Source organism: Dama dama, chromosome 33 (assembly GCF_033118175.1).
Source record: "Dama dama isolate Ldn47 chromosome 33, ASM3311817v1, whole genome shotgun sequence".
Taxonomy (NCBI): domain Eukaryota; kingdom Metazoa; phylum Chordata; class Mammalia; order Artiodactyla; family Cervidae; genus Dama; species Dama dama.
The window spans coordinates 46,523,424-46,550,612 of NC_083713.1; the positions used below are offsets into that span (position 1 = coordinate 46,523,424).

General features: G+C 37.5%; 1 protein-coding gene across 1 annotated transcript in view; it reads left to right on the forward strand.

Moving 5' to 3' along the window:
* Nucleotides 1-27,189, forward strand: part of NEB (nebulin) — a 216,959-nt gene that overhangs the window by 116,174 nt on the left and 73,596 nt on the right. The window contains exons 81-103 of the mRNA XM_061135714.1: nt 99-203; nt 1,168-1,275; nt 2,631-2,942; nt 4,412-4,615; nt 5,967-6,071; nt 6,219-6,326; nt 6,689-7,000; nt 7,843-8,046; nt 8,861-8,965; nt 10,752-10,859; nt 12,234-12,545; nt 13,583-13,786; nt 15,262-15,366; nt 15,957-16,064; nt 16,923-17,234; nt 19,229-19,432; nt 19,778-19,882; nt 24,385-24,489; nt 24,590-24,901; nt 25,580-25,684; nt 26,240-26,338; nt 26,599-26,700; nt 26,832-26,939. Of these exons, the coding sequence (XP_060991697.1) occupies nt 99-203; nt 1,168-1,275; nt 2,631-2,942; nt 4,412-4,615; nt 5,967-6,071; nt 6,219-6,326; nt 6,689-7,000; nt 7,843-8,046; nt 8,861-8,965; nt 10,752-10,859; nt 12,234-12,545; nt 13,583-13,786; nt 15,262-15,366; nt 15,957-16,064; nt 16,923-17,234; nt 19,229-19,432; nt 19,778-19,882; nt 24,385-24,489; nt 24,590-24,901; nt 25,580-25,684; nt 26,240-26,338; nt 26,599-26,700; nt 26,832-26,939 (3,852 nt within the window). The remainder of the gene's footprint in view (nt 1-98; nt 204-1,167; nt 1,276-2,630; nt 2,943-4,411; nt 4,616-5,966; nt 6,072-6,218; nt 6,327-6,688; nt 7,001-7,842; nt 8,047-8,860; nt 8,966-10,751; nt 10,860-12,233; nt 12,546-13,582; nt 13,787-15,261; nt 15,367-15,956; nt 16,065-16,922; nt 17,235-19,228; nt 19,433-19,777; nt 19,883-24,384; nt 24,490-24,589; nt 24,902-25,579; nt 25,685-26,239; nt 26,339-26,598; nt 26,701-26,831; nt 26,940-27,189) is intronic.

The following is a 27,189-nucleotide window of genomic DNA, read 5'->3' on the forward strand; positions in this document are numbered from 1 at the left end:
TTAGTTTTATTTCTACTTTGTACAAAGGAGAGGTAACTGGCACATAATCAAAAAAATATGAACTCCAAAATAATTTTTCTCATCTTTTTTTTTCATAGCGCTTATATACTGAAGCCTGGGACAATGACAAGAAAACAATCCACGTCATGCCTGACACACCAGAAATCATGCTAGCCAAGCTCAACCGAATCAACTACAGTGATGTGAGTAACCTGCTGATCTTATCATGAAGAGAAAGGCAAAAATGAACTACTATAACAGTTCCCTTTGTGAAATGTTTTAACTGATTTATTGTATGCACTGCAAGGCAATATTGTCACTAAAACAGATAGTTCTCCTTTGATTCAAGAGATAGTTTTCTTGATTCAATTTTGGGCTGTGTGGTAGGTCCACAAAGTAGACCAGCCTTTTATGAAGATGACATCATGAAATGAAATGCTTATGGATAAGTATCCCAAAAGGGATTATACTACTAAAGCCTTATACGCCCCTATGGGCAGTGTGGTCATCAAGTCATTATTTTATTCAGCAACTATTAGCAGGTCGACACTGGGTTTAGAACGCAGTGAGTTGCTATACTGTGTATTCTTTTGCTGCTTCTTTGTGTTCTGCTTACCATTTAATGTTATTTGCAAGCGTTTTCCTATGCATCTCTTTCAGAACCAACATTTTCATTAGAGTGGTGATTTTGAAACCCTAATCTACAGATTGATCATAGTCTGTGATGATAGTCCATGGCAAAACTGGGAAAAAATAAGAACAACACATTGAGTTGTTCTCAAATTCAAATATATTCCATTTAGAAATAGCCATACTTATTTTTCTCCTTCTTTGGCATTAAGATGGCCTTTCTTTTATATTAAAATTGTGATAATAAACAGTTGGGATTTTTTGACATGTGCTTGTTTGGCAAAACAGAATTTTAGCAACCAGATACTGATTCCTCCCTAAAAACTTTTGTGATTTGCTAATCAATAAAATATCAAAGTTTAAAATGTGCCCTAAAATGCTTGAGCACCTATGAAACATAGTTTTCTGCAAACCCACACTACTACTTAACTCTGTGGATCTGTTTCTGTAGTTTAAGTGAGGACAGATAAAGCTTAATAATAAATAGCTTCATTTTTCACAAAAGGAGCAATGATGAATTAATTCTCTTTTCTGCAGAAACTCTATAAACTTGCTTTGGAAGAGTCCAAGAAGGAAGGTTATGACTTGCGTTTGGATGCCATTCCAATCCAAGCAGCCAAGGCTTCAAGAGATATTGCTAGTGATGTAAGTTGATATTTTTGGAAGATGAATTTCTTACTCAAAGATGTTTACAAATAGCAGCTTTTACAGCTTTTCTTGCCAGAAATTTAGCCTGCAAGTCCCAGTCTCCTTTAATGATTCCCCCACGTACAAAGTTGTGAATGAAAAAGAAAACAAAAGATACTATGTTCAATACCCATTAATCTGTCAAAGATGGAGTTACACTCTTTAAAAATAAGTATTTTAGGAAAACTAAAAATGGGCTCCTATTTTTGAGCCTCAGAAGTTGAGCAGCTGATGACCCAGATGTTTGTAATAAAGAAAAAACATTTTTGTTAAAGACATTGATAGCACATGTAAATCAGCTAATGTGAATGTGAACTTTCCTACTACTATCCATTTATTCTTGCATTAAGAGAAAATGTTAATTATGGGTACATTTTAGAGTTCTGTTTAATCCTTTAGTTGACCTTTAGTTGACCAAGGAGAACCTTGGTAGGTTTTCCTACCAAGATGCTCATAACTGGACACATGAACAAGCTGAGGAGTAAGCAAAGCTTTTCCTCAGCACCCACTTTTCTCTCCTCTCTAGTCCTTCACATCTCATGAGAAACATCTCCTGAGGGCGTCCAGTACCCTCATGCTGTACCAGGGCTCCTTAGAATTCGAATCCGGACTTTCCTTCTTCTGGAAGTGTCCCAGACCTTAGACAAATGGTTCATTTCTTCCTTTATCGGAACTGTTTCTGGCTACTAAGCTGGAGAGGCCCACACTATGACCATCTCATGGTGAAATGGACTATAAAGGGTTATTCTTGAGTAACACTTTTTAAAAATAGAGTGTTAACCCAAGGCCTTTACTCTCTCATGGTTATAAGTTCAATGACATCGACAGGCAAATAAGGGAGGTATTTCCTGGTGAAACTTTCTAAACATAGCTCATGTGCTTGACTATGGAATTTACTATAAATTCTAATTACAAGGGAAGTATTCTAAAACATTCATATCAAAACTTTTTTAGAAAAAGTTACATCTTTAAGTAGATTCTCTTTTAAATTGTACAAAATATTTTTACCTTACTTGTTAAGCAAATGTAAACTAGGCAGTATAGTTTAGTTGACGGGAAAAATATTAGGAATCAGAAGTTCTCCATTTTAGTCTTAGCCCTGCCACCTGCTTAGGGTGTGACCTTGAACTTGACTCGTGGAGTCTTCAGTTTTCTGTTTTATAAAATTGAATTGATAATATTAACCTTTTTCTCTCACATTAGTGGTGGGGAAAATCAAAAGAAATAATATTCGTAGTTTCTATGAAACTACGAAATGTGATATAAATAAGATGTCCCTATCATTAGACTTATGTCTTTATTCTTTTCTTCAGTACAAGTACAAGGAAGGCTACCGCAAACAGCTTGGCCACCACATTGGGGCCCGAAATGTTAAGGATGACCCCAAGATGATGTGGTCCATCCACGCGGCCAAGATCCAGAGTGACCGGGAGTACAAGAAAGACTTTGAGAAGTGGAAGACCAAGTTTAGTAGCCCAGTGGACATGATGGGGATGGTGCAGGCCAAGAAGTGTCAGATCCTTGTAAGCGACATAGACTATAAGCATCCGCTTCATGAATGGACCTGTCTGCCTGATCAGAATGACATCATTCAGGCTCGCAAGGCTTATGACCTTCAGAGTGATGTGAGTGGATTTAATGTTCTTCAGCAAGGTTTCAAGAAGGGATTCTAACTTTTTTGTGTGCCACGGAACCTTTTGGCAGTCTTGTGAAACTTGTGGAAAACTTCTCAGGACAATATCATGAAAAGCATAAAATTATATACACACACATTGGTTTCAGAAGAAACCAATCACATTGGAAAATGGTTATCAAAAGTATTAAACTAAGGAAGAGAAAGGATAAATTAGGAGTTGGGGACTAACAGATACACACTCCATAAAATAGATGAACAGCAAGGACATACTATATAGCACAAGGAGCTATATTATCTTATAATAACCTAAAATGGAAAAGAATCTGAAAAAGAACATATATATATAGATCTATATTCAGTTATATAACTGAATCAATGCTGTCTACCTGAAACTAACACAACATTGTAAACCAACTATACTTCAGTTTAAAACTTAAAAATAAAATTAGAGTATCAGAAAAAACTGAATCTGTGAGGTACTAATTTATATATATGCTTTTTACTGAAGTGTATTGTATTATATGTTACAGGTACACAATACAATGATTCACAATTTTTAAACATGCTCCATTTACAGCTATTGTAAAATGTTGGCTTTATTCCTAACATTGTACAGTATACCCTTGTAGCTAATTTTATGCATAAAAGTTTATAGATTGTCCTTGGGACTCATACTACCTTATTGGTATAGTAGCTCCTTGTTTTCTTGATCAGGCTCTGATAAGTAGTCACTTTTGGGAGAATGATAAAAGTAGTGGCATTTAAAAAAATAGTTTCCCAAAAAGCCATAGAAACAAAAAGAACTGTAACTGTTACTTATATGAAAAATTCTTCATCAGCCAATTATTTAAATTGAAAGAAAAAATGTGAAAGCAGGACAAAATATATTTTTTTGCTTGAACTACAACACAAGAAAGGAGACTGAGGATAAGCTAAAAATAAAAATATATATGCTCTTTGGCTTAGAAGCATGAATATAAAATCATGTGAAAAATGGTCCCATTTTTGCTGTCCCCAGAAAGCACATTGATTCAACATGCAGTAATGTTCATCCTTTCTTCATGTTGCACAATGGCTGTGAAGGTCACTGCTCAAGGAGATGGGAAGAAATTGTATTCTAACAGAGAAGTATTCCCATACAAACAGATAAGGGCAATCAAATCAGATAATAAACACGTTGTATTGGGAGGCAGGCAGAAATTTTCTTAAAGTGGTTTTGTATCAATGAAATCACGTATTATTAGAGATTTCATAGGTCTCTAAAAGAGTAGACATTGCCTACCTTCAGGGACAAAGTGTTCAACTAGATGTTCCACACCAAAGTAAAGCAGTACTGTGTCTTTTCAGAAATTTACCCAAATGAGTTGCAAAATTATACACCATCTGTCTATGCTAAATTATGAGATATCAGGTTGTGGAGATAATTTCTACAAATATTTGACATTGTTTCATTTTCAGGCTATTTACAAGGCTGATCTTGAGTGGCTAAGAGGCATTGGATGGGTGCCCATTGGCTCTGTGGTGGTCGAGAATGTGAAGAGAGCCGGAGATATCCTGAGTGAAAGGAAGTACCGCCAGCCTGCAGTCCAGCTCAAGTTCACGAGCATTACAGACACCCCAGAGATTATCCTAGCAAAGAATAATGCCCTGAACGTGAGCAAGGTGAGTCTTCAGCTGTGGCCAGTTGCCTGAGTCATACCTTCCTTATACTGGGCTCATAAAGTGAGAAACGTCCTGGAGGGTTTCCAGAGAAAGAAGAGGTAGGTGATGGGCCTGATTCTCATGTAGGCCTTCAACAAAGCTCGAATCCTAGCTGGACCTGCATGCTCTTCTTAACCCTGACCCCACATTCTCTGTGTGCATGGGGAAGCACAGCCTAAAACAAGTTCTCTGGGGGTCAAGCACGCATTCTTCTGAGCAGTGACCTGGAGACGTCCACAAATGCAATTGGTGTCTCAAGCCACTGGTGTCTCTTTATCCATCTTATAAAAAACATACCGCTGTTTCACATTTTGTTCAGAAGTCTGAGAAACACTGTGCATAGCAGTGTCAGTGCAGATCTCAAGGTAGGTGCTTGTGGAAATCCCACTTTGGAAAGTGAGCTGTTACTGCTGCTTTCAGTTTTATTACACAAAATAGATGATTGCTTCTTTCCTCCAGAATTCTGGCAGTCTGCTTATTGATATTGGGCTAATTTCTTCATCCAGTAGGTAGACCCTTAGTATGCACATTTGAAGTTGAATTGAACTTTTCTGAATTCTCCCACACCTGCCTGAATATCTTCCAAATATCAGGGCAATGAAATTGTGTGCTCAGTGCAAAGTACGAAATTGGCTCTCAGATAGCAAACTGCTAAGTCTGGGGTATTAAAACTCCAGAAAGTCTATTCTATACCGTACTCATCAACAGAGCACCCACCATGAAAATAACAATAGGAAACATCATAAAATTTGTTGAGTTCCTTCTATGACTCAGGCGCTATACATATATTACAGTTAATCTCCAAAAAATACTCAAAAAAGTTATATACCAATTTCACCTCAACTAAAGGAAAGAGACAAGCATAAAGTTTTTTAAAAAACTTTAATTAGAAAGGTATGATTATCCTCCCCCTCAAAAAAAATGACAAGTGTGAGGCCTTATGTACCTTTCTCGAGATCACTCAGCTTAGACATAGAGGAGCTGAGTTTGACCTTGGGATTGACTCTGAAATCTAGGGATTTCTACTATATCACGGTTCTATAGCTGAGCTCCATCCTTGAAGTTTCTACGAGTAAGCCTGAGAGTCACAGAATAAAAAGAATTAATAATTGAGATCATGATGTTGTTTTCCATTGGCTATAAAACTATTATGTGTCTGTTTAAACATGGCCATGATTTACTCTCTCCCCTTTTAGCTTCCCTCACCTCCAAATAAGCTTTAAAAGGTTATCTTACAGCTAAATGAAATAAATTTGATAATAACTGCAATGTATTGGCTTTAACAAAGAGGTTTACCTTACTTCCCCCATAGCATTTATACACGGAAGCCTGGGATACTGACAAAACCTCCATCCATGTGATGCCAGACACCCCGGAAATCTTGCTGGCCAAGAGCAATTCTGCCAATATCAGCCATGTAAGAGATTTCCTCATTGTTGTTTCAGCCTTTAGTCTAGAACTAGTTAAAATCCTGTTACCATCTTACCACCTTCCTTTACTAGAATTGGCCTATTAACTTTCTACAACACTTTTCTTTTTCTGTTGTATATTATCCTCCATCTAGAAACTTTACACCAAGGGGTGGGATGAATCAAAGATGAAGGACTATGATCTGAGAGCTGATGCCATTTCCATCAAAAGTGCCAAGGCCTCGAGGGACATTGCCAGTGACGTAAGTGCTCTCTGTCTGACCCCCTTGGTCTCACCTTGCTGAACAACAGTAGTGCAGCTAGAGGGTCACACTTGGTAATTGCTTCTTCTTGTTGTTTCCTTTTGCTGTCCCAGAGAAGAAAAAACACATTTTGAAATTGTAGTCAGAGTTGTTGCATAAAAAGTTTTCAGCAGTGAAGATATATGATTATAGTTACCTTTATGATAGCATAAAACATTAGTTTAAAATTGTTCAGAGATGTCAAAATATTTGCAAGGTAAAACTCTTGTCCATTTCTTGTGGGTTTTCATATTCTCTGTGATTTGTCAGCATGCATATGGTATTAAAATCGGGCTTCTAAACCTGCATCTCTCGTGTTTTAGTACAAATACAAAGAAGCATATGAGAAACACAAAGGCCACCACATTGGAGCCCGGAGTGTTGAAGACGACCCCAGGATTATGTGCGCCATGAATGCAGGGAAGATTCAAAGTGAAAGGGAGTACAAGAAGGAGTTCCAGAAGTGGAAAACCAAGTTCAGTAGCCCAGTGGACATGTTAGGCATCTTGCTGGCCAAGAAATGTCAGACTCTGGTCAGTGACATTGACTATCGAAATTACCTGCATCACTGGACATGCTTACCTGATCAAAACGACATTATCCAAGCCAAGAAGGCCTATGACCTGCAGAGTGATGTGAGTAATGTGAACTTCAGGAAAGGCGGAATGGGAGGATATGGATTTCTTAATGGTCCAGACAGTGCCTCTGTGGAGTGACCCATGAGTTGTTCACTGCACCACCTCAGGGAGCACCATTCACATTGTTAAAACCTCTGTTTAGGAGTTACATTATGGGAATCAAAGAACGTTAGATAAAGAACTCTGCTTAGGTCATGTCCTTTTTCCCTAGCCTAGATTCCAGATTTTTTTTTTTTCACATCCTTTGTACTGTCTGGCAATGAAAATATATTTTAGATTAACATAAATTATCTGAATATTAAAAATAACTGCCACTATTGTACTATATCCAAAACACTGAACAGAGTTTCCTTGGGTCAGTTATTATGGGATGAAAATGGAATGAGATTCAACAAAATACCTTTAAATTTTTTCAGTTATATGATTTCTTTGTAATATTGAATCATGAAATTTAGCATTATTACCATTTTATTCCTAATCATGCCTAGCATAAAAAATTCTTCTTTAACATGGATTTCCCTGGTTGAAACTCTGTGCTACCAGTGCAGGGGGACACAGGTTTGATCCACTGGTTGGGGAAGTTCCACATGCCATGTGGCTAAATGAATGAATAAATACAGCCCTTATTTTTTTAAAAAAATTATTTTCCTCTGGATATTGAAAATTGAAAAATTAGTCTGGACATTAAAACCCCTGAGTCATGTAAAATCTCAGGTCCTACTTTTTTAGAACCACCATCTCTTGGGCTTATGAACCCCTCAACCCCATGAACTTACTTTTCAATTCAGGGGGGCTGTGTCTCACACTTGGAACAATTTTTGGGTCTAATGTCTCTGTAGAATGTGTACAAATCAGACCTGGAATGGCTGCGTGGCATCGGCTGGATGCCAGAAGGCTCAGTGGAAATGAACAGGGTGAAGAATGCTCAGGACCTGATCAATGAAAGACTCTACAGGACACGCCCAGAAGCCTTGACATTTACTTCCATCGTCGACACGCCAGAGGTCGTCCTGGCAAAAGCCAATTCTCTACAAATGAGTGAGGTAAGAACCATCCTACTGCCAGGCTCTCCTCTTGTGGGACTTTCTCTTCAGAAGATGCCACCCAAAAGGAGCAAATGGATTGTGTCTCTTCAAAGACCTAAATTGATGGGAGCAGCTCTAAGAATCTCTTGGCTAGTTTAGTGAAGGCGCATGCCAAGTAGAGCTGTGATAAATGCCAGTGTGCCTTTCTGCTATCTCACACACAGATTTGGAAGCACTCAAATGAAAACTGTCACTATATGACACTGCAGGAAAGCAAACACCTATTACAAAACTTACGGCATAATGCTCCCCATTAAATGGTAGAGTATTGTATTAGTCAGGGTCCTCCAGAGAAAGAGCTAAACGGGATGTATGAGACAGAGGTTTATTTTATGGAATTGACTCACGTGATTGTGGAGGCTGGCATGTCCAAAGTTTGCAAGATAGGCCAACTGGCTGGAGACCCAGGAGGACAGGTCCAAGGCAATTGGCTGGCAGGATTACCCTTGCCCAGGGGAGGTCAGTCTTTTTTCTCTTAAAGCTTTCATCTGGGATGGGATGAAGCCCCCCCACCTCCCATATCACAGAGGGTAGTCTACTTTACCCAAAGTCTACTGGTATGAATATTAATCTGTTCTAAAAAATACCTTCACAGAAACAGCTAGAAGAATATTTGATGAAATACCTGGGTACTGCGGCCTAGTCAAGTTGACACAAAAAACTAACCATTGCAACCATAGCACAAAACTTTTTTCCAGCTTAAATAGTTGCAAAGGCTTAAGTTTCAAATATCTACCACTGTATTAAAATAATATTTTCCTTCTCTCCCCAGAAACTGTATCAAGAAGCCTGGAATAAAGATAAAACCAACATAAGGATTCCTTCTGACACACCACTCATACTGCAGGCTCAAATCAATGCCATGCAAATCAGCAATGTAAGAGGCATAATATGGAGTAGAAAGGTCTTTGAGGGGCGGTATCTGTCAGCATATGGAATGTGTTATAAAGGATGAATTACCCACCTTAGAAGTGTTTATAGCTTGGGGTGCCAGATACTTTCTGTTTAGCTACCATTCCCAAGGCAATATGAATGGAACTTCTCCTTCAAACCTTAGTTTAGATACACATCTGGGTCCCTGCACTGTGAGAGTTGGGATACCTGAATCTTATTGATGTCCTCCTTTCAACCTGGAGGTCATTGTCCTACATCCAATGCCCATAGCTCAGTTTCATCATATACTAATTGAGAATAATGAAATCCCTAGTTAAGTGCCTCTTACATAAGGAAGTATAAGAGGTAACAGTCTCTATTGTCTTTATAGGTTTTGGATTGATCCAGAACTTTCTTGTTTAACATTTCAAGGCCATAAGAAAAATCAAAACTTTTAATTATGTGGAGAGTGCAGGATAGGTATGATATCCATGTCACATCTCTTTAGCAGAGTCCTTTGAAAAGTCAAAAGGCAACATTAGGAAAAAAACTTACTTAGTTTTATATGGTACCTAGATGAAGGTTTTCTAGGTTCACGGTTAATTCTTAGTTCCCATGTGTAAGGGGATAGTTTCACATTGTACTGGATGGATGCAAATAGTTCAAGCAATAGTAGCTTTAGATAAAGATGCTCAACATCACTCATTATCAGATAAATGCAAATCAAAACCACAATGAGGTACCATTACACGCCAGTCAGGATGGCTGCTATCCAAAAGTCTACAAGCAATAAATGCTGGAGAGAGTGTGGAGAAAAGGGAACCCTCTTACTGTTGGTGGGAATGCAAACTAGTATAGCTGCTATGGAGAACAGTGTGGAGATTTCTTAAAAAACTGGAAATAGAACTGCCATATGACCCAGCAATCCCACTTCTGGGCATACACACTGAGGAAACCAGATCTGAAAGAGACATGTGTACCCCAATGTTCATCGCAGGACTGTTTATAATAGCCAGGACATAGAAGCAACCTAAATGCCCATCAGCAGACGAATGGATAAGGAAGCTGTGGTACATATACACCATGGAATATTACTCCGCCGTTAAAAAGAATTCATTTGAATCAGTTCTAATGAGATGGATGAAACTAGAGCCCATTATACAAAGTGAAGTAAGCCAGAAAGATAAAGACCAACACAGTATACTAATGCATATATATGGAATTTAGAAAGATGGTAATGAGAACCCTATATGCAAAACAGAAAAAGAGACACAGATGTACAGAACAGAATTTTGGACTCTGTGGGAGAAGGTGAGGGTGGGATGTTTCAAGAGAACAGCATCAAAACATGTATATTATCAAGGATGAAACAGATCACCAGCCCAGGCTGGATGCATGAGACAAGTGCTCGGGCCTGGTGCACTGGAAAGACCCAGAGGAATCAGGTGGAGAGGGAGGTGGGAGAGGGGATCGGGATGGGGAATACATGTAAATCCATGGCTGACTCATGTCAATGTATGACAAAAACCATTACAATATTGTAAACTAATTAGCCTCCAACTAATAAAAATAGATGAAAAAAAAATAGATGTTTAGCTTTAAAATTATAATCACAAGTACCCTGTGATCCATAAAATACACAGGCAATAATTGAAAGAACTCAGAAGTGACTGTTATTTTTTTTAAGCTGCCATCATGTGCCGTGTGCTTTATGATTCATAGTATAACTACTTTGAGTCTGTCCACTGATTTTCAATTCTTATAAGCAAACCTGTGTTTTCCCTCACCAGAAACTCTACCAGAAAGACTGGGATGAGGCCAAACAGAAAGGCTATGACTTGAGAGCAGATGCCATTGAAATCAAGCATGCCAAAGCCTCCAGAGAAATTGCCAGTGAGGTACAGCTCCTTCTAGTTCATTCTGGATTTTCTACTCTATACGACAAATTGGGAAAGGATTTTTCAAGAATTTTGCTTTGTTTTGATTTGCTTTAAAATTTTTGTGCTAAAAACTCTATTTTAAAATATTAAAATGGGATGAAAAACACTAAGGTAAACATAGATGAAGTATATGTGTAAATCACTTCTAAGTTGTTTCTAAGTAGAAGTGAAATATCATTAAGAATCTATACAAAATTCTCAGGAAAAATTTAGGAGCCAGTACAATGTGATTTTTAATCCTCCACATTTTTATGACATTCTCCATAAACATAAATCACTTGAAAGTTTTATGTTAGACTTAAGACTGAAATCACATTTTATATACAAGATCTTATGCTGGAGGCATATGTATAATGTTCCAAATAACTATTTGAAGTTCATTTAACAGTAATTTAAAAATTTACCAGCAGTCAAATCAATTATCCTACCAAGGCCCAGCTCCAAATCTTTAAGCCACCTTCTTTCCTTTTCTTCAAATTCTTTATTTTTTATCTTATGTATCCAGCTGTCTCTTCCTTCTTATTTCTTATTTTTATCTCTAAAAACCATAGTCAATCCACAGTATCTGCCTTATTCCTAGTTTCTCTCTCTCCCCATGTTGTCCAAATGTTCTTTGTGTTATCCAAATATAGGAAAGAGAAACTGTCTTACTCTGGCCCTAAGACATTTAGAATAAGTGGAAACTCTTGTCCACAGGCCTTTTGTTATCATCTTCTGATTTGAACCATCAACCTTGTTTTCCGTTCCTGAAACACGCACCTTTCTTGTCTGTCTCCAGAACCACACATATGACTTTTTCCTACCTCAGCTACCTTCAGTAGTCTTGGGGACCATTTGAACTAATTTCCACTTGCCAGCCAACCTTGGGAATAATGATTGCCACCCCACTGTGTCTTATTTTTCCCATTTGAAATATGTGATAATACTAATATCAACATCACAGAGATGTTATGAGGATTAAATGAGGTTATAATTGCATCTATTCAACTATTTTTAACTAAAGAACTCAGCTGTTTCATATGAATTGACCTAATACTTTGAAGCACTCATAATAGTGTCTGACATACAGTGATTGCTCAGTAACCGGTAGCTATTATTTTTTTATTAATCTTGTCTACCATACTATATCCCTTCTGACTTGCTCATGTCTTCAATGAAAGTGTTTAAAATAGCCCTGTCTAATTTTCTTAAAGTGAACTGAAATATATAGTGACTGCCCATGTTGAACCAATTCACATTAAGGCTAAAGAAATATTCCAAAAGCATTTAATGAAAAGTCCTCTTCATACATTATTTTCATATGTCTTTTTATCTATTTTTTCATAACTGTAGTACAAATACAAAGAAGGTTACCGTAAGCAACTGGGCCACCATGTGGGTTTCCGCACCCTGCAAGATGACCCCAAATTGGTATGGGCTATCCATGCTGCCAAGATTCAGAGTGACAGAGAATACAAGAAAGCTTATGAGAAGTCTAAAGGAATTCACAATACACCGCTGGACATGATGTCCATTGTTCAGGCCAAGAAGTGCCAGGTCCTGGTTAGCGACATTGATTATCGCAATTACCTGCACCAGTGGATTTGTCTGCCAGATCAGAATGATGTGATCCAGGCAAAGAAAGCCTACGAACTGCAGAGCGATGTGCGTATCCTATCTCCAGACTCCTGGGAGATGTGTGTCTGTGTGTCTAATCACCGTGTATTCCCTAAGGATGTAATTTAAATACTGATCTTAATAGAATCTAACATATTCTGTATATTTCCATGGAGTTTTTCTGAACATTTTATATCTTATAGAGGATTCCTTCTTTTAGAAGGCCTTATTCATCAAGATGAAAATCACTCTTATTCCATGTAATTAGGTAGAAAATTTCAATCCCAGTTGTCCTGGTCCATTACATTTGCATGATCAGGTATCTAAATGTCAGAAACAGATGTAAGCATAAGAAAATGTTGGATTTCAAGTTTATCTGACACATATAGGAAAAATGTGTAAATATATGTTTATATATTTATGTATATACATATTTAAATAATTTTAGAGAGAGAAAAAAGAAGTGTACATAGATATAAGTATGTATTTTGTTTATCATTATATGTGTGGTACACTGGTAAAGAATCTGCCTGCCAACACAGGAGATGCAAAAGACACAGGTTCTGTCCCTGGGTCAGAAAGATCCCCTGGAGGAGGAAATGGCAATCCACTCCAGTATTCTTTCCTGGAAAATTCCATGGAGAGAAGAACCTGGCGGGTTACTGTCCGTGGATTTGCAAAGAGTTGGACACAACCAAGCAACTGAGCACATACCTGCTTCTAAGGACCTTTTTATCTCAGATTCCTAGAGATGTTTTCCCCAGTGGCACGTCAAAGACAGGCTTCAGGTAGTGAGCACAGAAGCTCAATCTTCCGTAAAAATGAAATTATGTGTCATTGCAATCTCTCATTCCACAAGTGCTAGTTGCCAGCCCTGCTCCAGTTCCTATATGATCCTCTAAACTTCTTGCAGACGTGTGTGCCAAAGATGTAACACTCAAATGTTAACATCTGATGTTGATCCTTGAGTTTTCTGGCACTGGCCACCCAGCTGGTTTAAGTAGAGGTTGTGTGTGGTTTGCTGGCATCATCCTCTAGTACATAAATTGACTCTTCTGAGCTCTGTGGTCCTCTCCTTCTTATAGAACGTGTACAAATCAGACCTGGAATGGCTGAAGGGTATTGGATGGTTGCCAGAGGGTTCCGTGGAAGTGATGAGAGTAAAGAATGCCCAGAATCTCCTGAACGAAAGGTTGTATCGCACAAGGCCTGAGGCTCTCAAATTCACCAGCATTGTTGACACCCCTGAAGTTATTCTGGCAAAGATAAATTCTGTACAGATCAGTGAGGTAAGTCAATTGATGATATGTTCAGACACGATAAAAATTGTGAACTTTATTTTCTAATTTTCCTTGTTATGGCTTCTTAGATACACCTATCATTTAAAAATGGACTTTTAATTTTCAAATACATGTTTTTTTAAAGTTTCTTTGATATTAATTTCTCATTTTGACATTAATTTCTCATTTAAATGCTTCCTTCTCTGCAATCACCCTCTGTGTTTTTTTCAGTCTTTTAGCTGTGTTGATGCTTTCAATGGCTAAGTCAAAGATCTCTCTTGGTAAATGTCACACCGCACTTGAAAATATGTGGGTTATTTACAGATACCTTTCGATATTGATTCCTAACATAATTCCACAGTGATAACAGAACAGACTCTGTATGATATTAATACCTTTAGACCATTAAATTTTTGTATGGTATTTTATGTCCCTGGATATGTTTCAGTGTCTCCTGGTTTATTGTCTATGGGAACTGGAATAGAATTTGTATCCTACTATTGTGTGAAAATTGTATAAATCTTAATATTGTAGAATTGGTTCATAATGCTTTTCAGATCTGCTATATCCTTCTACTTTTCTGTATATTCATTTTGTTAATTTTTGAGAGTTTGATATTGAAACTCCCAACTGAAAATTTATCTACTTAAGATTTATTTATCTACTTAAGAAATAACATTTATTAAGAAAAATCCTTTATCTACTTAAGAAATAACATACTATCTAATAGAACTATATGTAACTTTGTTCTGTATCTTCCAAGTCTCCTGTAAATGTGTTATCAGACTTTCATAATTTAAAAAGGGGAAAAGAAAAAATTGTAATTGTGAACTTTAAACTGCTAACACCAGGATTAGAATCTTGAATCTTGAGCATGCATGTATCCAGATAGAATCTCACGTAACCAATCAATAACAGCATTCACAATTCATTTGCTTAGATAACTCTTTGGTCAGTATCAGTGTGGTAGGCATCTTCATGTTCCATAGACTCTGATGTACACTTTGAACACATTTTGAAACCTGGCCTGTGTACAGGTCCACCAGTTAATACCATGACCACAAAACTGCCACCTTTTTATTGCTATTCAATGGTGGAATAAGTTGAAAGTCCAGAGGCAGTTCCAATATTAGACATTATGATAGTTATTTGGGCCAAGAAAGCCAGGACTCGATTAGAAATGTGGATTATCACAGTTACCTGCAATGAGGGCTTATCTGCCAGATAATTACATGTGAATAAATAAAAGAGGATAAGTTTAGTTCATGTTTCTGATTCATTTTACATTTATAACACACATGAGTGTGTTCTTGTTGGAGTCACTTTGGGCACCTTCTGAATAAAAACACAGATGAAAACAAAATGCGATTTACATTTATATCTGAACACATCCAAAGAGAAATTTTCATCATACCTATAGTTTTACTCATGTAGTAATTGGTTTATTTACTAATCAACGATCCTTTGTTTTTCCTTTTTACCAGCCATTGTATCGTGATGCCTGGGAGAAAGAGAAGGCGAACGTGAATGTACCAGCTGATACTCCCTTGATGCTGCAGTCCAAGATCAATGCCATGCAGATCAGCAATGTAAGGCCAGGCACACCCACTTGTTTCACACCATGTTCTCTGCCTCACCAAACCTCTCCTTAGTGTGCTTCAGAGAGCGCTTAGCAATAGGCATTTCATTAACATTCCTTTTACTTCTAGTCCTTAATGATAAGTGCCGTATGTGTGTGTACACACACCTGAGTGTTTATAATATGTCCTTATCCTTTTTAGTAGGAAAAATGTGGTTTACACCAAACACATGACATCAAAACATAGATATGCATGTATAGTAATATTTAGTTTTCGTTTTTAGTGGCCTATCATTGATTTTTATTTTTAAAGGCCAAACTATGCACACATAATTTTTCTCACTTTCATATGATTTGTTGTCCTTTAAATCCTCTTCTTTTAAAAAAAAAAAAAAAAAGATCCAGGAAGAGAATTTTAATAAATGTCATTAAAATGTGCTAGAATTTAAGTTCAGTATGAAACCAGTCTATTTTGTAAATCTTAAGGGAAAGTTAATTTTTCAGTGTTAACTGTTAACGTGTATTTTTGAACACATCAGTCGTGCTGACTCAGTAGCCCCCTCTTCAGATTGACTGTGGCATTGCAACCTCCATTTGCAGAAACAATATCAGCAAGCTTGGGAAGATGTCAAGATGACCGGCTATGACCTGAGGGCAGACGCCATTGGGATCCAGCATGCCAAGGCTTCCAGGGACATTGCCAGTGATGTGAGAGCTCCTTTTTGCTTGGCCTTAACAAACACTAATTCACAGACAGAGAGATAAAACTGTACTAATCTTTAACATAATTCCCTAGGAATTATATTTAAGTAGAATGAAGGGCATTGTTATTAGTGTCTTGCTTTAAAATTCCAAATTCAAGAACAACTTTGACAACAATTTGATGACTTTTACTTCTCTGCTTATTTCTACACTTCATATATTTAAGCACAGATTTTGATTTTCTTTTCAATATCTTCTCAGTATCAGTTAATGTATAAACACTTACAGAGATCTAGTGGGCACAAAGAATTCTATTGTTTCTTGAAGTGCAGCATGCCTAGGTGATTCCTGGGATAATTTTATGTAGTACCTGGACAAGCATTTTTAAGATATTTGTTACATTTGTTTTAATGTATGCTAGAAAAACACTGATTTTGCCCACTTAGATAGGATTATAAATTTTTAAATAAAAATTATAAATAAGTTTAAACCTTAAAATATATTTATTTGGGCAAGAAATCAAGTTGAAAAAAAGTAAAATATGAAGTACAAGTAGTATTGTCATAAAACTTTATGGCAGAACATGAGACCATGGCACACAATGACTAAAGTTTGGGAAACAGTGGACAGTCCCATACTGAAGGATAACCCAGAAGCACAGTTCTTGCCTTTGAGGTGTTCACAATGTTTTCATGAATATAGACGTAGAAGGCAAACCAGAGTATCAAGTATAAAACTTGTAGTAAGAATTTAAAGAAAAACAGTGCCCCCAAAAGGGTAATATGAGGGAGTTATTTGAGTAGGCTGTCCAGAAAAAGTTAGTTTGGAGAAACAAATCTTCTTTCTTCTGTTCACATCCACCAGTATCTATACAAAACTGCTTACGAGAAACAGAAAGGTCATTACATTGGGTGTCGCAGTGCCAAGGAAGACCCTAAACTGGTCTGGGCGGCAAATGTGATGAAGATGCAGAATGACAGGCTGTACAAAAAGGCATACAATGACCACAAGGCCAAGATCACCATCCCGGTGGACATGGTGTCCATCAACGCTGCCAAAGAAGGCCAGGCGTTAGCAAGCGATGTGGACTATCGCCAGTACCTACACCAGTGGTCTTGCTTTCCTGACCAGAATGACGTGATCCAAGCCAGAAAAGCCTATGACCTGCAGAGTGATGTAAGTCGTTGCTGTGGTGCCTGGGTGTGGGGCGGGGTGACTATTCCCCAGGAAGACAGCCTTCCACAGCTTTGCCCGGTCACTCCTTCCAGTGTTCAGGAACGTTCTCCCTGCCTGAGCACTTGCCTGGGATATCTTACTGAGTTTGTTCATCACAAGCCTTACTTCTGGGCTTATTCAGAAAGTTTTCATCTTCATTGTTAGTGGTGCTACCACAGTTTTTCTATAGATTTTGTTAATGTATTCATTGTTTGTAGCTTATTAAATATCGTGTTTCTTCAGTTGAAGAATGACAGGGGCTGTCTTCTTGAAATTAATTTAAAAGATTAGCAACATGCTCTAAGCTCACTCATTTCTCTTAACTTTGTATTCTTCACTACATGTTTCATTAGTTTGCCCAAAGTATTTTAAGATTTACTTATATTTTCTAACCATTCGATCTTTTGAAAATAATGAGTTCTATCAGGATATTTGTTTCTTGTACAGAATGAGTTCCTTCTTTTAATTATCTGAACTTCCCTTAAGCTTCAGTTGATATTTTTATGTAATAGATGAGTTTGTTATAGAAGAGTATACCCATCATTTGAAATGATTGCCATTTGGTGAATTTAGTCCAGTTTCTAGATAAATGCCGTCTCTTCATTAACATGGGTGTATTAAAGAATGCATATCAATCAAGTTCTTAAAGAATGAGAAAGAAAAGCTTCAAAACCTATGTAATCCTCTTCAAGAATCCTTCTAGATTTTGGGTATCTGTCATACTTCACACACTAAAACATATAACCTTCTTCACTGAGGTAGAAATTTCCCTGCATTTTGACTCCTCTTACTCCTTATTTTAGCTTGATATTTGTATCCTATTAGTTATTAATATACTATTTCTGAAGAACACAATGGTTTTTTAATGAAATTAATAACTGGTGTTTCACATAGAGCAATTTTATCTGGTTAACCACTTACATATTCCTGAGAAAACATGTTGAAATAGCCAAGAAAATGCAAATCCCAGTTCAAAAGGAAGTGCTGAAAAAGAAAACCCAAGTGGGATCGAAATTGTGGAACTTGGGATTGAGTTCTTAATCATCCCTTTAAAAATAATGATTAAATCGACCATGTACCACGTCTTGTGCTGAGCACTAAATGCACAATGGTGAATAAAGAAGAACAAGACAAAGTTCCTGACTTAAGGAAGTTCACATTGATGAGAAAGGAACAGATGTCAACTAGTGAATATCAGCAAAAATGGGATGGCTAAAAAAGAGTGGTCCTTGCACTATGAAAAAGTGAGGTAGGAAAAGCTTCTCTGGGGAAATGCTGATTTAGAGATAAGAGAAGAGAATAGGAGTTGGTTCAATGAGGAAAACACAGGGGACATTCCTGCAGAATGACCAACATATACAAAGGGGGTATATGTAAACCACAAACTGAAAGGCCAGTGTGGTCAGAACATATGGGTCAAAGGGAAGCACGTGTCAGATGAGGTTGGAAGAAAGAGTAGGGACTGATGCTAGGCCATCATCACAGTCTAGTCTATGTTAACATGTTGATCTTTATCTTGAGACCAATGGGAAATCATAAGTTGGGAGGATGTTGTGACATCAAATTTGAATGATGAACTTTGTAAAGACCATTCTGGCTTTTGTGTGGAGAACTTGTTGGAGAGTCTATTATTATTTTTTTCAAAGTCTGCATTGGCTAATGAGATGACAACCAAAATATTCAAAAATCTCCCACAGATCCCCCAAGCAGGGCATCCCTTCTGCATCATTTTGCTTTCTAGAATTTGGGTATGCACAGGAACACACACACGCACACCACAAGACAAAGCAGGACAAAACCCTGCTGTGCATAGGAGAAATTCTTTCTGTTAGGCCCATGCTCAGCTTTATTTTTGTTTCTGGAAGAGAAAATGTAACATGAAAAGCTGCTTTCTTACTCTACCACAGATTAAAAAAAAACAAACCTGCCCCTCCTGACTTTGTTTCCTTTCCCAGGCCATCTACAAGGCTGACTTGGAGTGGCTCCGTGGCATCGGCTGGATGCCTGAAGGATCTCCGGAAGTATTGAGAGTCAAAAATGCCCAGCATATCTTCCGAGACAGTGTCTATCGGACACCTGTGGTGAAACTCAAGTACACAAGTGTTGTTGACACACCTGAAGTGGTCCTTGCTAAATCAAATGCTGAAAATATTAGTATTGTGAGTCACATTTTTGTTCTGTATTAAAATTAAGTTCATGTTATAAAGGAATGCTAAATAATTAATCTGGTAATCCATTTGTAACATAATAGTAATATTGATGATAGCAAAGATTTTAGTAAGTGATGTTGACACAGTTGTTTTGTTACTGCTTACTAATTTTAAACAAAATCTCAAAGTACAAATGAAAGGTAGTAATACAGATTTCAATTTGAATAACTTATGTGAAAAGATTCTGGAAATTTTTAATATGAAAAGATTTGGGACCAAAAAAATCAAAAGTTGTATACTGCAACTAGCAAAATTACAAACTGTGAAGTAATTTTGTTATTGTTCTTTCCACAGCCAAAGTACAGAGAAGTTTGGGACAAGGATAAAACTTCAGTCCACATAATGCCAGATACTCCAGAAATTAATCTTGCTAGAGCCAATGCTCTTAACGTGAGCAATGTAAGTACTGCAACAGACTCCCGTTTTGTTTGGAAAGTTGCCCAATCGGTACGAAGCTATCACTGGGGAACTCTTCATAGCCAAGGAAGAGAAGATTGTGTGGGTAAGGAGGCCCTTGGCCAGGAGTGAGGAGAGGGGAAGATCCCTGGTTCTGAATCACTGGGTAAGGCCAGTTACTGTGAGGCAACGTCAACATGACAAAAGAGAGAAGGGAACAAGGAGAAAGATGATGAAAGAGGAATGAAGAGGCACAAACAAGTCAGGGGAATGAATGACAGATACAGATGAACATAAAATAATTAGAATTCATTTCACAACTGTATTTAAATTAATTTTAAAACCCAGATATATAGGGGATTCTTTTTATGAAATTATAAATTACTAAAATTGACCCCAGAAAAATAATAAAAACATATTATAAGAAATGAAGAGGGTTATTAAAGACCTCTCCTCACTCCTCTCTGATGTCAGGGTCACCCAGATGAATTTATAGGGCAATTCTTTCCAAACTTCAAGGAATAAATAACTATAGAGCCTAATGAAAGAAGGAAAGCCTTCACCATTATCAAAACTTGTCAAAGATAAGTGCTTCAAATGAAAACTGTAGACCAATAATAATGAGGAAATCTTAAACGAAATATTAACAAATCAAATTTGATAGTACATGAATATGATATACAAATAACTAGGATTCGTTCAGGAATGCCAAAAGTATTTCATATTCAGAAAACTGATAATGTGATAGAATAAAAGAGAAAAATTATATGCTCATTTTATTAGATTTAAAAAGTGTGACCAAATCAAATATCCATTCTTATTTTTTTTAAATAAAATCTTAGCAAAATAAGAATAAATGAATATTTTCTTGTCATAACTAAGAATAAATTTCAAATCAAAGGCAAGGCTCATCAAGTAAGTAAGTTTCTCATTCAAGTCAGGAGTAAACCAAGGATGCCCACTAGTTCAGTTCAGTTGCTCAGTCGTGTCAACTCTTTGCGACCCCCATGGACCGCAGCACGTCAGGCCTCCCTGTCCATCACCAATTCCCAGAGTTTACTCAAACTCATGTTCATTGAGTCAGTGATGCCATCCAACCATCTCATCCTCTGTCATCCCCTTTTCCTCCCACCTTCAATCTTTGCCAGCATCAAGGTCTTTTCCAATGAGTCAGTTCTTCGCATCAGGTGGCCAAAGTATTGGAGTTTCAGCTTCAGCATAAGTCCTTCCAATGAATATTCAGGACTGATTTTCTTTAGAATGGACTGGTTGGATCTCCGTGCAGTCCAAGGGACTCTCAAGAGTCTCCTCCAACACCACAGTTCAAAAGCATCAATTCTTTGGCTTTCTTTATAGTTGAGTTTTCTTTATAGTCCAACTCTCACATCCATACATGACTACTGGAAAATCCATAGCTTTGACTAGATGGACCTTTGTTGGCAAAGTAATGTCTCTGCTTTTTAATATGCTGTCTAGGTTGGTCATAAGTTTTCTTTCAAGTAGCAGACATCTTTTAATTTCATGGCTGCAGTCAGCATCTGCAGTGATTTTGGAGCCCCCAAAAATAAAGTCAGCCACTGTTTCCATTGTTTCCCCATCTATTTGCCATGAAGTGATGGGGCCACATGCCATGATCTTAGTTTTCTGAATGTTGAGTTTTAAGCCAACTTTTTCACTCTCCTCTTTCACTTTCATCAAGAGGCTCATTACCATTTTTTAACATTTGCTGAAAGTAGCTTAGTGATAAGCTTCTCATTTATGCCAAAATAATTAACAATAAGGATAAGAAGGCTTCTCTGGTGGCTCAGTGATAAAGAATCCACATGCCAATACAGGAGACACAGGTTAATTCCTGGTCCAGGAAGATCCCACATGCCGCAGAGCAACCAAGCCCATGTGCCACGACGACTGAGCCTGAGCCCAAGCCCAGGAACGGCAGCTATTGAAGCCCGTGTGCCCTAGGGCCTGTGTTCCACAAGAGAAGCCACTGCCATGAAAAGACCATTACTCTGCAACAAAGAGTAGCCCCTGTTCGCCTCGACTAGTGAAAAGCCCGCCACAGCAATGAAAAGCCGGCACATCCATAAAAAAAGGAAAAAAAAAAGAGTGAGGATAAGAGAAAAATATCAGAAAGAAAAAGGCAGAATTATCATCCTTTGCAGAATAAATCATTGTATGCCAGGGGAAAGGGAGAGGTCAACTTAAAACTCTTATTAGATAAAATGAAAGAATTCAATTACACGGGTAGCTTCACAGTTTAAGAAAGTTCAAGAAAGGTAGTACCTTCATGAATCACAGAGATTTTTCTGTGTGTGGAACAGTATGACCTTAGAAGAAGGATACTGTCTTTCTTAATACAGTCCACCATGGCTTGAAACCTGTTATCTTTCAAAAAATAATAAATCTTTGTGAGAGGAGTCTTCCAGGTAAAGATTCCTCACCATGCACTGTACTGCACCACCAACTTTATTGTAATGAGCCTCTTAGGAGCTAATTTTTCCAAGGGCTGGGAAGAAAGCAAAATGTTGATGCTTTTTTTGGACTAAAATTGGTACAGTATATGGTGCAGTGCACTCTTACTGCCAAGTGAGTGGATGGAGAGACAGCCAGCTCTTCACTGAATAGAATCGGCCTCTTCCTTCCAATCCATAGGCATCTTTGGAAAAAGAATTCTGGAAAGTCTCATATGCTATCTTTTGCATGATAAATTTCTCAGCTGGAAATACCAGAACCCTACCTTTAATATTGGGCTTCCTAGGTGGCACTATTGGTAAAGAACCTCTCTGCCAAGACCTAAAGGGATTTGGGTTCGATTCCTGGGTCAGGAAGATCCCCTGGAGGAAGGCATGGCAATCCACTCCAGTGTTCCTGTCTGGAGAATCCCATGGACAGAGGAGCCTGGTGGGCTACAGTCCATAGGGTCACACAGAGTTGGACACAACTGAAGCAACTTTGCATGCATGCACACACCATTAGTATCATGATATAAGCAAGACTAGTATTTGACACCACGCCAAAAGTAAAGTTGTTAAACTTAGATACTAGTGAGAATGACTTCTGTTTTGGAAGGCATCAAACATCCTATTTGAATACTAAACAAAATATTCACTTTCTTTATACATAGTGTTGCTAGTACTGTAATCTTGATAAAGTCCACTATTTTAAGTTATTTTCAGCATTTAGAAGGCAGTTTTTTTCAGAATATTTGTATATAATTTTATGGTAACCAAGCAAATTCATGTTAAATTGATTCATTTAAACTTGACACCAATCACATGGGTAAGACAGTGTTATTTTGTTTTTAATCATATGGGAAAGTTCAGAGTTAAAAAGATTAAAGAATTTGCCCACATTTTCACAGTTAGTAGGTGAAGAAGTTAGGTCCTAAGTCCAGTTTTTTTGTAGCTCAAATAAAAATTATATTTGACCACATAAAGAAAGTGTATCACATAAGAAAAAAAATAGTATAACAATATGTGTAATAAAACAAATACAAAAAATTTAAAATAACATAATTACAAATTTCCATTAAATATTCTCTATTATAATACATTTAAATGTGGAAAACACTTTCTTTTGTACAAAAACAAGTCAAGAATTAAAATAGGCCCACTCAAAATTAATACAAAAAGTTGAATGAAAATTCATATAAAACTTTTCCATAATTACAAGGACAGAGCCTATCTAAGCACTCATTTTTCAAAATGCAAAGGCCATGAAACTAATTGAAATTCACTTCTTCTTTCTGCCTTGTTCAAGCTCTGAACAATAGTGATAGGTTTGATTTCTGAATTATACATTTAAATTACTGCTATTTCTAACATTGTTAATACAGAAGTTATCCACTTAAATGTGAACATATATTTAGAACGTTATCTGTAAATCAGTCACTATTTTCATTGACCTCTCTTTACAAACACAACAGCGCTACACTTAGAAAATGGCCCATTACCTCCAATCAGTGCTTCAGTAAAATGATCTAACACTCTCAAACAGTATGCATCAACAATTGTATTGGAAGATCTAAAAAAAAAAAAAACTGTGTAGAGAGGGAAAAACCCTGTTGTTTTTCAAATGAAAAACCCTCTTGTTTTTCAGAATGTAAAAAGTTTATAATTCTGAAGATTACAAAATTAAAATGAAGAATTAAGTAGAATTATGAAGAAATTCAATAATAGACCATTAATGTCTGAACATAAACTGATCCCAGTGCTATCAATACAAGAAGCACCTAAACCCTTTTACATCAAACATAAACAACTATATTGAAATTATAATTCAAATTAAAAGAAGAAAAAAACCTTGTCAAGGCCAGATCTTTGGATTCCAGACATGATTTTGTTCTCCAGTACATTGGTCTATAATGATTCTTTCACCTATTCTCTTTTTGTAAACTGGTTCTAGGACTTCAAAACTGTACCCCTTTGTTATTAATTCCACTTGAACCCCTGTAGTCACTGGTGAGTTTGAACTGGGAACAATACCTTGTTTTTCCTCCTCTTCAGAAACTTTACCGTGAAGGTTGGGATGAGATGAAGATGAGCTGTGACGTTCGGCTGGACGCCATCCCCATCCAGGCTGCCAAGGCCTCCAGGGAGATCGCCAGTGACGTGAGTGTGGCCTTATTTACTCCTCAGTTTTTCATGCAAAGGCCCCAGGTGCACAGAGAGTTCATGCAGTGATCCATCTGCTGTGTTTTTCTGTCTCCAGTATAAATACAAGCTTGATCACGAGAAGCAGAAGGGACACTATGTGGGCACCCGCACAGCCAGGGACGACAACAAGATTCGCTGGGCGCTCATAGCTGGCAAGATTCAGAATGAAAGAGAGTACCGGCTGCATTGGGCCAAATGGAAGTCTAAGTTCCAGAGCCCCCCGGACATGCTCTCCATCGAGCACTCTAAAAACTCCCAGACTCTGGTCAGCGACGTTGATTACCGCCATTACCTGCACCAGTGGACGTGTATGCCTGACCAGAACGACGTGATTCAGGCCAGGAAAGCTTATGATCTGCAAAGTGATGTGAGTGGGCTGCCTTTTAGCCTGAACTCTTTCATCATTTTCCCAGGACTCCCAGAAAGTTTATGTCATTAAATCTTGCATCATCACTTCATGTCTTTATACAGCCAAGAATTTGGTTTTGGTTAGAATTTATAGTATGGTATCAAAATCACCAGTACTATGAAAGATAAGGAAATAAGTGGTAGTTGAACATAGTTCTTAATTGTATCACATTAAAGACAACTATTCTGAAAGTATTATTTCTACAGAACTTAAGCAGCAACAGAGGTTTAAATTGTAAGTAAAATATTGGCAGTCCATGGACAGGTTATAGGCATAGATATGCTATTTTAGTTGACACAGTGTTTTTAAATTTTGAAATAAGTTTTAAAAGGTTTTAAAATCAGGGAGTTTTGTGTACAAATCTAGGATTTCCCATTTTGTTGGAAAAAAATTAGAGGATGCAGCTCCAGACATGAATTAGCCATTGGTAGTCATGACCTGGGGCTGAATTAAGGCTAAACCCCTTTAAACAGCAAACATGGCCCCCAGTTTATTATGCCGCCACATCATTAATTTACTTATGTTACTTGTCTGGTGCTTGAGTATGTCATTCTTAAATTGCATTTCTCCATCAGACCAGTGAATAGAATAAATGTGACCAGACTCACTGACTTCTTCCTGGTCTTATTTTCACAGGCTATTTACAAGGCTGACTTGGAATGGTTACGTGGGATTGGGTGGATGCCAGCTGATTCTGTTTCTGTCAATCATGCCAAGCATATGGCAGACATCTTCAGTGAGGTATTCCAAGATCTTATCCTGACATTCAGCACATTTCCTAAGAGACTAAACAAAAGTATACCAGTTCACATGCAGTCATTCCCTAACAGCAATTATGATTTCAATTGCTTTCCTTTCCAAAATAATCTTGTACTGTCCCTGTCACATTGTGGGGCCACACCCATAAGAATACCTATAAGACCACTCAGTGATGCTTGGAATTGTATAAATGGAAAATTTTCTTCTGCCCTCAATGGCAATACACATGAGAGAAGTTTGAAAATTGAAAAACACACATACCTGAGTACACATAATGATATATTATTTTGGGAAATAATGATATATGATATATGATTTTGGGAGCTAAGCAAACCTGCTACCTTAAAATCTGTGGATGGTATAAGATGTCAACCCATTTGTTTAAAAATAAAATGCTAAGAAGAAAGCCAAATTGCCAAAAAGATGCCATTGAAATATGACATTCTACACTTCTAGTACAGACACGCCCTTAAATGCAGCATATTTTGTTCAGGACCAGAGACAATAATTGTCTAAAAGAGATTTTCTTTCCCATAGAAAAAATATCGCACAAAAATAGAGACTCTCAACTTTACTCCTGTGGATGACCGAGTTGATTATGTGACAGCAAAACATAGTGGTGAAATCCTGAATGATGTAAGTACATGACTATTGTTCTAAAATGGCTCTGTTAAATTTTTAAATAAAGATGATCTGTTAAAAATTTTAAAAGATACTAAAATTTCTGGGTTTGGAAGATGCCATTTCTAAAGCTCTTCTGCGTCCTTACGCTCATTGTACAATCACTGTCTGAGATACAGATCGTAAATATTGAGATGACTGATGCTAACAGTTGCTTGGACAACATTATGTGTTCTTAATATCAAGGAACTTACCAACTTGCTTCTCATTTCTAGATTAAGTACCGAAAAGATTGGAATGACACAAAATCAAAGTACACTCTCACAGAAACCCCTCAGCTGCATACTGCCCAGGAGGCAGCCCGGATACTGGACCAGGTAAGGATTTTGCCTGGATGCCTGACACTTTCTGTGAGAAAGGAGGACTATAACATACCTGTAGGAGACTTAGCCCTCTATTCTGACTCCTTGGTTTAACCCTTTGTCATGGCTCTCTCTCTGTCTTTTAGTATCTCTACAAGGAAAGCTGGGAGAAACAAAAAGCCACCGGTTACATTTTGCCTCCAGATGCTGTGCCGTTTGTTCACGCCCATCATTCTGGTGATGTTCAGAGTGAGGTAAGTTAATTTGATATGAGTAAATTTTGCAAAGACTGGCCATTGCCCCTACAGGGACCCAGTTACCCTAAGACATAGCACCATGGAGAGCTCCTTGTTGGCTGGCAGGCCTGGCCAGCTTTGAGGATGGCCAGAGTACCTGCTCCCTTCTTGTCCTTTTCCTGTGGGCTCTTGGCATTCTTCATCTTTTTTTTCCTCTCTGCTTCTTCAAAAACTATTGCTTGAGGTCTTTATTTTTTCTTCTATTCTC